This window comes from Haemorhous mexicanus, chromosome Z (assembly GCF_027477595.1).
Source record: "Haemorhous mexicanus isolate bHaeMex1 chromosome Z, bHaeMex1.pri, whole genome shotgun sequence".
Lineage (NCBI taxonomy): Eukaryota > Metazoa > Chordata > Aves > Passeriformes > Fringillidae > Haemorhous > Haemorhous mexicanus.
Window position 1 is genome coordinate 66999970 of NC_082381.1, and position 13329 is coordinate 67013298.

At 37.4% G+C, this 13329-nt stretch overlaps 1 protein-coding gene across 1 annotated transcript in view; it reads left to right on the forward strand.

Annotated features, from left to right (window-relative positions):
- Window positions 1–13329, forward strand: part of JMY (junction mediating and regulatory protein, p53 cofactor) — a 63512-nt gene that overhangs the window by 26369 nt on the left and 23814 nt on the right. The window contains exons 3-5 of the mRNA XM_059836667.1: window positions 5024–5174; window positions 6969–7138; window positions 12035–12200. Of these exons, the coding sequence (XP_059692650.1) occupies window positions 5024–5174; window positions 6969–7138; window positions 12035–12200 (487 nt within the window). The remainder of the gene's footprint in view (window positions 1–5023; window positions 5175–6968; window positions 7139–12034; window positions 12201–13329) is intronic.

The window sequence follows — 13329 nt, forward strand, 5'->3', positions numbered from 1 at the left end:
TGAAAATAAGTGCTTGTGTGATGTGTTGAAGTTAATGGCTTCTGCTGTTTCTATCCCTTTTTCTGTGTTTTGTGACAACCATTTTTGTGAAAGCTGTCATAATTTTCTTAGGCTTCAAAGCATCATTTGAAGTAAAACTTGTAAAACATGAAAGTCTACAAAAGCAAGCTTCGTCATCAGGGAAAAAAAAAATCATAACAAATTTTACCGTGAAGCTTGGATTCCTCTCAAGGAGAATGTAGGATTTTTAGAGGAAGAATAGCTGGATTGTTTTATTGGTAAAGTGATGAATAGAAGAGAAATTGTAGATTTGGCTTCTCATCTAGTTGTTAGATGAGAGGTTTTTCTGTAGACCAGGCTTTCTCCAAAACTTCTGAGTCCAAATGAGCAATTCTAGGCCAAAAGCTCACTTTGAAAAAATGTTAGGTAACTGCAAAGCCTTTTAGGTTAGGAAGAAACTTCAGCTACATTAGAGCTTCTTAATTTTTAACTAAAAATATTATTATATCGAAAGTAGGTACACAATTTTACAAGAAGTGGCATTAGATGACAGCACTTATTAGTTATTCTTTGCCTTCTTTTAGTCATATTTAGAATGGATAATAGTAATGTAAAGATTATTTGTTTAGTCTCTAAAATGACATCTGCTCTTTTATGAGCTGTAAAAACTGAAGATGCTTGCATCATAAAGGTGAGCAAAATAAAACATAAACAGGTTATGCATATATTGCAAACAGTAATGGAATGCAGAAGCATGTAAGAGCTTCCTTTAATTCCATAATGAGAGTTCTTGTCTTACATCATGGTGATTAATTATTGAAGAGAATATAGAAAATAAAGTCTTCAAGACTCACAAGCCTGGACATGTTGTGTCCATGAGTAGCCATGGACATAAACATCAACAAACTCATGTTGATGTTTATGTCCATGGCTACTCCCTTTTCCTTTTTAACTTCTTAGCTAGGACAAAGTAAGGGAGTGGTCACTTCTGTCCTGGAGGTTTTTGCAGGTGGGGAGAAAAATTGCCATTTCATAATCTTCAAGCTCCAGAGGCATGTTCCTTATCTTTACTCCCCAACTTTTCCCCCTATTACAGCTATAGTCTTCATTTAAGCTATCTCTTTCCCCCCATGGGCTTACTTTCTCTTTCCTGTGATAATATATGCTATGAATAATTTCTGTCTTGTATATAAATGTACCACAATCATAATATTTAAATTGAATATTATGATTTAATATATATTTTAATAGATTTTCTCTAGTGGCATTTTGTTGGACTGAGGTCTAATGCCCAGATAGCTGTTTGGCAAGGGGACCATATATATTTCATCCCCATGCCTCAGTTCTTCATTTCTGTTTTTCTCTGAAGATTTTGTGTCCTGCCTGGAAAGGATGACAAGCATAAATTTAATTAATAACCAGTAGATTACAGTAATTCTCTAGCTAGGTTGCACTTGAGAACCGGTAATTCTTCTAAGTGTTGGTGCTGTCAGTATGTGCACTCATAATATGGCTATCGCTTTTTAATATGTTTTCCGAAAGTGTGCCAGGTCCATGGCTAGAAGTATCTTTTTGTATGCCCTCTATCTTCTAGTTTGTCATAGTTATTTGGTTTTGATTATAAAGAATGACCGTAGTTACCTTTGGAAAGGTTACGATCAGTATTTTCTTTTACACTGTGTTTTTTTGATTGTTTCTTTTTAATAACTGTTTTTCATTTTTACATTTTGATGGCAAAATTGAATCAGGTGGAATGAAGTATCTGGATAGGAGGAGATTGGTTTTCCCACAGGGAGCATTGTGTCACCTTCAGGTCAATGGAGTGGCTCTCAGAAGTCTGCGGGCATGTGTGTCAGGCAAACCCAGCAGAGCAAGCTTGGGCAGGAGTGAGAAGCAGGGAGCAGTAGCCGGCTAGATCTGAGGCACCAAAGGAACTCCTAAAGTTTGCTGCCACTCAGAAAGTCATTGACCTGATAGAAACACAGGTGCAAGCTGTCTTCAAGGAGGCAGTGCAGACTCTATTAATTGAATACTGTTCTGGAGTTACCTTTTGGCTGCTTTTCCCAAAGTCTGCTTTTCCCAAAATTAGATCCTGTCTTTCATGTATCTGAAGAGTAACAAAGATCTTTGTGACTGAGAATTGTTATTCCAGCCTGAAGCCTATTCTTGAACTTTCTCATTTGGAATTTTTCACCTTGAACCTCAGTTCTCTCATGCTGTCGTAGCTGTGGAGAGGTTGTAGCTGTGGTAGACTGGTCCAACAGCTTCAGGAATGAAGGGAACAAGCTTTTCAGTTTAAGGTTCGTCATTAGCTTCTAGCCATTCAACTTTATTAAGAAAGCATGTGGGATATTTCTTCCCTACTCGTACCTATATTCTGTCTTCACCTTTAGATTGGATGCTGCCTTTGTAATAGTGAGAGCCTCATTCTTTGTCATAGTTGAACCATGACCATCAACTAAGCCCCATGACTGCTTGCTCACTCTAGCTCAGTGGTGGTGGGAAGAGAATCGGAAAACTGAGAAGACTCATGAATTGAGATTAAGACAGTTTAATATGAAAAGCAAAAGCTGTACACGTGAAGGAAAATGGGGAACTCATTCCTATGGGCAGGCAGGTGTTCAGCTGTCTCCAAGAGTGCAGTGTAACAGTGACTTAGAAAGACAAACACCATCCCTCTGAACATTTTCTTCCCTCAGCTTTATTGCGGAGCACAGTGCTCTATGGTATAGAATGTCTCTGTTGGTCAGTTGGGCTCAGCTTTCCCACTTGCGTCCCTTTCCAACTTCTTGTGAATCCCCAATCTCCTCACTAGTGGAGTGGGATGAGAAGCAGAAAAGGCCTTGGCTCTGTGTCAGCACTGCTTAGCAGTAGCTAAAATATCCCTGTATTACTAAGACTGTTTGCAGCACAATTCCAAAACAGAGCCCATAACAGTTAATATGAAGAATGTTAATCCAGCCAAAACCAGCTCATCCATCCTCCATTATTTTGTGTCTTCAGAGCCAGAAAGTTAACACTCTGTGTATGTGTCCCTTATCCAAGCTGCAGAATGCAGTGTCCAAACATGAACATTAGCTGTACCTTTTGCCTTTGATTTTTTTGATTGTACTGCAAGATATTTAAGATCCATGTTCTAAGAGTTTGACTATCTGGCTAGATGTGTAGGTGTGGGCAAACGTGAAGGTAGATCAAGCAACATTAGGGAAAAGTTTCTATCCATTTTATTTTTCTGGGGCTCCTTTCACACCTCTGTTAAGCATGACACTGTTCCTGCGGCCTAAAGGCGAATTGTTCATCTGTTCTTGTTCATGCAGTTGATTAAAGCCGCGACTTCTTGGGTTTTCTCTGTGTTGCTTTATGAGTACCTTTAGTGCTGACTATGATATATGGATGACATACTTGGGATTGTGGATAATGAAAAAATGCTTACCTTTTTTGTTGCTTGTAAATACTTGCTCTAGGGAACAAAGATACAATTATATCATGAAATCATAAAACTCTTCAGCTTGCACTGTGTGTTAAAAATATTTGGCAGACAAAACTTTCTGAAAATATGTTACTTTGAGGCTTACTCTCCTAGAACTTGTGCCTAATAAGAACGTTACTCACATTATCAGTGATCCTTGTTCTATTCAGTGTCAAGTTTCCTCATATCTACCAAGGAGCAGAAGAGAATGACTTTTAACTGTGTTGCTTTTTATCCAGCTTCACAAATGAATTCGCTGTTTCAGAGTTCTGTGTAAATGGAAAGCATTAATTTCACCAGTGTGTAATTCACTGGTGTGTGTGTGTATGTGAGTGTCTGCAGTTCAATATTTATTTGGAAACCTGTCTGTCCACTCCTAAGTATTGCCTGTGTGAAACATGATTCATACCTGCTCCATAGAATGACATGTTACAATGTATCTATGTATCTAGTGAGTGTTATTCACTTACCCCGTGTCCACATTACGCTTCATCTGTTGCCTTTCTAAGAATTTTGGAAATATAAAAGGAGTAGATTCAAGTACCTTATTAATGTCTAAGTGTTTTTTAAGAAATGAGCAAGTATTTAGAAGGCATATATTTGTTTTTACTTGTGAAAATCATCTGTCTGAGAGACAGGGACAAGTGGGTATGTAGGTCCTGAACAGTCACTTAAAAACCTTTCATTTGCAATTTGAGTGGAATGGCTATTTAGACCAAATTGAAGCTCTGTGAAAATCAAGATTAATACCTGACGCATTAGAACTTCAGGTTTAAATATTCAGGGACATACAAAGTTATGAGCACTTTTGCTTTTGTTCAGTTTTGCCTGTACTATTAAGGTGTCTTCTTGACTGATAGATATGAAAAATATTAATAATTAATACTTTGGTATTGCATTAGCAGGCTTAAATTTTTAATTAAGATGCAAGATACATAGTCTGTTGTAGTGTGACAGGTGTGTAAAAATTCTCAGGTTTGGGAGAGAAAGCTATGTATTTATTAACTGTTAAACAAACTCCATGTCTTTTATTGGCTTCAGATGGCTGGGACCTCAGAATAAAATTGCCTTGATCTTGACAATGAAAGGATGTTTGAGCTCCTAGACACTAGGAAAATATACTTTTTTAAGTCATCTATAACAAAGAAAAACTTCTAAAATGTTGATGATCACTTAGCACTACCCCCTGGTTGCCAGCTTCATTCTGATCCAAGAGCATTTATTTACTTTATAATGAGATAGTCCAGGCTGAAGAAAGCCTGGATGAAGCATAAAGCATGCATGTAATCTGCAGGTAATGAGATACATAATAAAAAGATGCTGACAAATCAAGCTTATGTATGTGGGTTTTATGTGCCCGGTAAGTATAATAATTATGGAAGATGGATGTACTTTTTGAAGATAAGGGGGTGCTTCCATAGAGTTTTTTACTGTTGAGTAGAAAGTGTGGTGGTAGTTTTATCTGCATTTTCTTTCTTAGCCCTGAAACTGTTTGCTTTTGGCAGAGTAGCTGCAATTAATTGTATTTTTAATTATGGGCTGATTTATTTTCAGATCTCAATAGAGAATGACTACCTGGGCCCCAGAAGAATTGAGAGTCTGCAAAAAGAAGACGCTGATTGGCAGAAGAAAGCTCATGTGGCTGTGCTTTCTATTCAAGATCTTACAGTTAAATATTTTGAAATAACAGCTAAAACACAAAAAGGTAGTTATTTCCTGTCATCGTATCCATCACATAAAAAATTAAATCATTTAATGTTTACTATGTTCTGTGTTGTACCGTGAGTTATTTTTTTCATCAATTCTTCATGAGGAAAATGCAGTTGTCATTCCTGTTTGGTTTTTTTTTCTGTGTCTATTTCAATCTTAAAATTGTAAACCTTTTCAGAACATCATCAGCAGTGAACGGACTAGAAATTTTAGGTAGAAGTTTTACAGCCACTTTCTCAATGTAATTGTATTAGTGGTACTCTGTATTTGCAAAGGATTTAGGAGTGAAGAGTCCCTGGTGGATTCTGTTTTCTGTACTGGATATGGCAGACCCTGTCGTAAATGTTAATTGTCTTTCAGTTGATTCCTTTTCTAGTCTTCTATATCTTTCAGTAATTTTTTTCATAACTAAGCATTAAGCAACAGCTCAGTTTAACTACGCAGTGAAAGCTGCTCTGTTGTTCAGAAGCCTTCATGGATATAACCTTGGCTTTTCTGTGTTTGAAGAATTTGATGGTTTTAGTAAAAAGTGGTACAGTAAAGCGAGGTCAAGTGACTTGGTATGTACACCCATGCTCTCATCCTTGTACCATTTTACCTTAAATAACCAATTTAATAGGGCAAGCAGACGTTTTCCAGTTCACTGACACAGTTTGTCCTGGTGTCCTCCCCTGCCTAACTGCAGGTCCCTGTTTCTTTCTTTGCCTTGGTGATAGTGATTGTGCAAGATCAGCAGGAGAAATCCTTTTTTGACTGGTAGGTCTCTTGCCATCTCTGTACATGACTGCTACATCTGACTCAAGAGATGCAGGCACTGCAAATTTACTCTGTTCAGTGACCACCCAAGTTAATGTGAAATTTCACCTTACTCTGACTGGATGACTTAATAGGTTAACGCATGTTGGAATAAATTTAATTAGAGGAAATTCTAAATGTACTAACCAGCTTCACTCCTTTTCTAGTATGACAAAGGCAGCCAATAAGATACTAGTTGATAATGCATATTTATAGATATTTACTTTTTTTGTTCACATGATTTTTTATGTACAGCAGTCAGGATTTGGGGGAGAACAAGTGGAAAGTGACATGCTTGAAAGCTGATTACAGTGTAGATCTTTAAAATACTGGTTTTTGTGTTTGGGGTTTTTCTTTGCCTCCTTGTGATCTCAGGGTAGTCTTACATACCCAAATACTAACAGATGGCAGAGGAAAAACACATGAGAACATAAAGGTGCTTCTTATTACCTAAGAGCAGCATGTAATAGCATGTGGTGACTTAATGCCACCCCTTTGATTCCATTACTTTTGTGGCTTTTGCTTTGCAATGCTAAGTACAGTATCACATGACCTGTCTATTAACATTGGTGAAAATCTTATATGTGTCCACCTAGATGTTGTCTGGGGCCCAAGAATAGTAAATCTGAATCAGACAAGGGACTTCTGTTTTTTGAGTTAAAAGATAGATGTTTTAATTTCATGCAGTGTTCTTACAGAGTTGCACTTGAAGTTAAGCTGAAATCTTTGTTATAAATTGTATTTTTTTCACTCTTCAGATTTACTTTAATTTATGACTGTACTATAGATGTTATTTAGGTAAGCTGGAGACTTTAGTAACTGATAATTGGTGGTTACAGAAGTGGGGAAAATTTGGGATCCAGTTCAAGACCAAATAGTTGTATTAATGAGATTTTTATTAAGTACAAATGTGTGCATTTTCTTTGCAGCAGGATCGCTAGTGGTTTGAAGAGTAGACTAGTAAGATGCCTGCCTCTTCTGTTCTTTTTTGTAGCTGTGTATGATCGAATGCGAGCAGACCAGAAAAAATTTGGTAAGGCAGCATGGGCAGCAGCAGTAGAACGTATGGAAAAGCTTCAGTATGCGGTTTCTAAGGAGACTTTGCAGTTGATGCGTGCTAAAGAAATCTGTTTGGAGCAGAAGAAGCATGCGCTGAAAGAGGAGGTAAGTTTTCATTCCAGTAAGTAGAAAATAAAAGTGCACAGAAAAGCGATGTTAGACAAATGATGTTGCAATGTAGGTGTGGTGAGTTTTGTGCCACTTACCTATGTTTTCTGTTCACTTTTTCCTGGTTAGTCAACCAGAAAGACAGTTTTTGCTCTTTATGTGTACAGCCATCCACTGGGATGAGTAAAACGAAGAGAAAGGACAGGACAGAAATTGGCTGCTATGTAATCTCTGCAGTTTAGCTCTGAGGCACGACCGTCTTTTCAGAATAGCTCTGACATTCTATATGGAAGGTGTTTGACCATTAGTAAATATATGGGTAGCTGGACACACTGTTGTGCATCCAGCTAAAAAGCAGAAAAAGAGTGTGTTGCTCTCTTTTTCTGCTTACCTTAATTACTAAGGCAGTGTTCCACAGGGGGCTGTGCTAGTTACAGTTTTCCTGCGGAAAGAGTTAATGCATTAAACTGTGCTTAAATGCCTTAGCAGGAAAAAAATCCACATTTATTGGATCTCAAAAGTAACAATGTTTAAAATTCTCTTTTAAACTTTGCTACCATATGGATGTTTGGTGCAAAGAACTTTCTGTCATACTAATGTTAATGTGTGTTCTAGCAATTAGATGATTGTTTTAGGAGAGCTTTTCAAACATTTTCAGCAAAATTTGATTAAACTGATGGTGCTGTTATGAAAAGGTTATCCAGAGAGCTCACGAATTGAGTGCTGCAAAGGCTGGTAGGTTTGTAAGGCTGATAGACTATGTGTCTATTTTAGGATCCCTCTGTAGAAGACAGCTTGATCTGCAGGGAAGAGAGAGTACATGCAAGACCCAGAGTGCAAAAATAGGTTTACTGCATTTCAGTGCTCTTTAGATTTGGAAGTCCAAGAGTTGTCTGGAAACCTGAGTTTATCAGGCTATTGTCATCCTTAGTCAAGAGTTGATGAGACAGTCCTAGGGAATATATTGAATATTTTCACTTGGAGTAACCATGCATCTTCTTTTTGTGGCATATCTTATTTTTTTCCCTGTGGAGATCTCTGAATCAGATCTCAGTCTGGTAATTGAGTGAGTGTTTGGTCTGATATGCTGAGGCTGCACAGGAAAAGGAAAGATTCCTTGTAGTATACATTGGGATGAAAGCGAGATGTGAGTTAGGGTCTTTTGGGGATGGAGAAACAAGGACTATCTAATGACCGTGGTGCTTTGGGATGGTGTATTACAAGGCCTAGAGAGCTCTGGGTCTGAGTACAGTGACAGGGAGATAGCCCCAACCAGCTTCTGTTCTGATACATACACATCGTGTGTTCTGAGAATGTAAAAGGCTTAAGTATAAAGAGTTGAATGTGAGAAACATGACTGGGAATCCCATCTTTGTGAAGAATGATGGCAGTCTTGTAAAGATAATGTTTGTAAAACTGAAATACCTCCTGGCAAACCATTTAGCTACTAAGATAAAAAGAGGGTATTTGTTCAAAGATACTACAATGCTCAAGAAATGAATACATCTGGATTTTAGCTGAGAAAAATGACAATTCAGAACAAAGATGTGATATGACTTCACTTGAAGAAAGTGTTTGTGTTCAGCAGCTTGCCTATGGATTTTTGAACATTTAGTCTTGGAAAAGAAATTTTTTGCAAGGGCATATTGTGGCAGGAGAAGGGGAAATAGCTTTAAACTGAAAGTGGATGAGTTTAAAGTACATATTCGAAGAATTTCTTGGGATTTTGAGGGAGCAACACTGGAACAAGTTGCCCAGAGATGTTGTGGATCAATATCCTGAGAAGTGTTCAGGGCCAGCTTGGATGAAGCTCTGAGCAGCCTGGTCTAGTGCAAGGTGTCCCTGCCTGTGATGGAGGGCTTGGAACTTGATGAGATTTCAAGTCCCTCCCAAACCAAGCTGCTCTTACGATTCAGTGAATGCAACCACTCTCTGATTGGTATGAATGCAACAAAAAAGACTGTAGAGATTAAATTATTTGCTTTCATTAGTGCAGAAAGTTGTGGCAGGAAATTGAACTTGGATCTCCCCAGTTTAAGTTTTTGCTTTTTGTTCCACCACTGTGGTGTTTTAACCCCAGCCAACAACCAAGATCATGTGGCTGCTCACTTGCTCCCTCACAAGTTCGATCAGACAGGCTAAAAGCTAGAAAACTCATGGGTTGAGATAAAGGCAGTTGAATAGGGAAAGCCAAAGCCAAATATGTGAGCAAAGCAAAACAAGGAATTAGTTAATGTCTTTGCATGGGCAGACAGGTGTTCGGTCATCTCCAGGAGTTCAAAGCCCCATCACAGGTAACTGTGACTTGGGAATACAAAACTCCACTAACTCCAAATGTCCCTCCCTTCCTCTTTCTTCCCCACACTTTATATACTGGGCATAATGTCACATGGTCTGAGATATCCCTTTGGTCAGCTGGTGTCACCTGTTCTGGTTGTGTCTCTTCCCAGCCCCCAATGCACTTCTGTCTTTCTTGCTAGAGTAACCATACAAAAAGCATATAAGACCTTGGTTCTGTGCAAGCCAGCGATAACAAGAACATCTCTGTATTATCAACCCTGTGTTCAGCACAAATCCAAAACACAGCACTGAGACAGACACTGAGAAGAAAATTAGCTCTAGTCCAGCCAAAACCAGCACAACTGCAGAATGTTTCCCATACTGTTCTCATGTTAAGTTTCTTTGTGTTTCTTTCACTACGTTGATCAGCCTGAGAGCTACCAAGGATGCAGCAAATTAGTGGTACAGATTAGGTAAAAGCTCGTAAGAATTGCTCTCAATTAAGGAGAGAAATTTTTAACAGCATATACTGAAATACATCCAAAAGAGATTTTATTGTTTTGAATTATCACACATTATTAGTATCTTCCATGAAGTTTTAACATAAATTGTTGAAATTTAAGGTCTTCATTTTACTTTTTCATGGTGAGCTATTATGTGGCTAGAATATCTGCCTATGAACCATACAGTAGTACTAATTTCCCATTTCTTTTGCACCTCAAAGCTGAATAAAGTGGTGGGGTGTTAGTTACCCCTAAAACAGAACAGGTAACTAACAGCGTCTGTAGTGTGTGCTCTTTGTAGGGCAAAGGTACAGTTGTCAGATGCTAAGGTCCTTTATCAGGCAGATACCAGTGCAACTGAATGAGGTACTCAGCTACTATAACTTGGTGAGCTGATACTTTTGAAGATGGTCTCTTTGTGTCTTTATGTTTTTATTCAATTTTTATATACATTGTGTATTTAAATTTTGGAACATCTGTTTCTAAGGAAAAAATTGTGAAGATTTGAGTAATTTTCACAATTCATGGAAAAAAGGAAGTTCTTAGGTGTGGTCACATTCGACACTACCTTAATTTAAAAAGCAAACAAACATTTCACACACTGACTTTCCTTATCCCCAAACCCACCAAATTTTGCTGCCTTTTTACAGTGAGGAAATCCTTGAAAAATGCCAAATGCCTTGAAAACTGCTAATATTATAATGAACAATAAAAATTATCCCTCTTATATGGAAAAACTGGAGAGTTCAAGGGAATCAGTCCTTTTGTCTTGAAAAGTAGCCTGTAGTTCACTCCAGTTACGCGATCAGTATGTCATTTACTGTTCTCATCAAGTTATTAACTTAATATGCATGCAAAGTAATAAAATGGCATAACAAGACATTTTTGTGTAGCACTGGACTCTAGCATATACATGATACATTAATGATTGTAAGGTTTCTGGTGTTCACTTAAGGACTTACTGGAGTTTTCAGACTAATAGTTGATATACAAAATATGCATACAGAAGTACAAAATATAGCAGAAGAAATTTAAAATAGAAATTGCAAGAATTGATTTGCTGATCTTCTGTGTAGGAGTCTTATATGGAAATAAGTATAGTACACAGAACTATTTGCTTTTAATTGAGCTGTGAAATCCCTGTCAATAGATAATGGGGCAGGTGCTAAAAGCTTACATGTTAAAAAAAAAAAAAAGGGATTGGACAAATGTATTAATAAAATCCAGTAAGTCTGTTTTGTATAAGAGGTGGCACCGTGGTTTAAGTTATGCTGCAGGCTGTGCTAGAGGCTGGTGAATCCTTTTGGGAAGATATCACTGCAGTGCCTGTTTTGTTTCATTGTCCTGGATTTTTGCAACATTTTCCCAAAACAGGGTATTGATTAAAATGGATCATTGGTTTAATTCAGTACAGCTACCTTTCTAGTTTACTATAGTCATACTTAAATACTCAAGGAACCCATTTGTACCTGTTAGTTACAGACTCAGTTTTACAACATGAAGATAACACCATAATGTACAGAACATGCTAGCAAATATTTTTTTAGATGTGTCACCAAATAGGTTGGGCATTTTTTCTTGGTAGACAGTAGTCCTTTTTAAGGACTGACTGTCTATAATATGAAACTGGACATTTCTTCTGTATAAAGAGGTAGACAAATCACAAATCTCCTTCAAAATTTACCATTACTTTCATCCAGTATCTGAGAGAAGCCATCAGATAGACAAAATTTGAGCAGGTAAAGAATTTGGATGTGACCCTACATCTTCTGTGTGCAGGTTATAGAGGTGTATGAATTCCCTCCAGTCTCAGCACATAAGATTCCCTTACACGCTGGTATATCTTAAATAAGATCTGAATGGCTGACTGTATTGAGCAGATAAATCTTGTTTCATTGCCATGTAGAAAAAAAGTGAGTTATTAAAGGCATCTTGAAGTGTGTGTCTGATCAGAACTTATCTTAGGGACTTGATGTGTTCAATTTTAATGTGTTGCATTTACTGTACCAGACAGTATCTAGCTGTAATCATAAAATCTGTGGTTTTGTTTTTGTAATTATCCTGGAGTTGTATGGTTTTTGTTTGTTTGTTGTTTTCTCTTTTTATTTAGATGCAGAGCCTGAAAGGTGGTACAGAAGCGTTAGCCCATTTGGACCACTTAGAAGCTGATTACTATGATCTACAGCTTCAGTTATATGAAGTGCAGTTCGAGATCTTGAAATGTGAAGAGCTGCTACTGACAGCTCAGCTTGAAAGCATCAGAAGATTGATGTCAGGTGCTTTATTTATTTCAATTAATACAAATTTGTGAAAGATAATTTTCTTCCTAAGAGTCCAAGGAAGCCTGTGGGAATGAAATGAGAACAGATTCTTTGCTATGAGAAGAGCTGCAAAAGTACTGTCAAATTAAAATTTACACCTGTTTATAAGTCATAAGAAGTTCTGGTATGGTTCTCATTGCCTGTATTTGGAAATTTGCATATAAGATATGCAAACTATATATGTTTTGAAGAACTAAGATCAGGGAGGAGGAGATATGCTTAATTACTGTACTCGTCTAAAAATATGCAGTACGCATTGATATTACTCATTTCTTGAAAGTGATTGGTTCCAAAGCTGTATGTGCAAATTCGATTCCTTTTGCTACACTTGAAGCTCATATTGTTATCGGATTTAGAGCAGCAATGAAAACCTTATGCTTCCAGAACCAGCTATCCTACTACATCTCACGTACTTACAAACTGTGGAAACAGTACGTGTAAATCATAAAGCAATTTTCCATCCAGTTCTGTCCTTTAGACCTTTATGTCTTTAGTGTTTCTATTTAAGCAAGCTTTGTATTACTGTTTTTAGAGTAGGGCTTGAATAAAAAAATTTTGCTATGGATAGAAAATTCTCCTAAGAGAAGTTTGAAGCTGGATTGTATTTTGAGTTTTCACTGGAAAAGGAGAAAACATAGATATCTCAGATTTGTCTCACTGTAACATGAATCTCCACCTTTATGGTTTCTGATGGAAACAACTATTACTGTATGCTTGGAATATAAGGGTTGGAAACTTTGTAAATGAGTTACAGAAGTGTGGCAGTTTTGACTGGATAGAGAATTAGTTAGTGGTTTTGAGATAGATAGGTTTTGGACTGGGAAATCAGACATGTAGTTTTGGTACTGAAGACATCTGCTCACTTACAAAATGAAAGAAATCCCCTGAACAGGAGAGAGAGAAGAAATGTGTATCAAAATCCTTTGCCTTTGGTGTAGTGATACTAAAATGTCTGGGCTGTCAGAGACTAAGCTGTAAAAGTGTCACAGGGCAATACAATTTGTCATTGATGTTTTCTCCAGAAATCTCAAAAAAGCCCTCAATCCACCACCTAATCCAAAATAAAACCCTCAGTCAGCTAAAC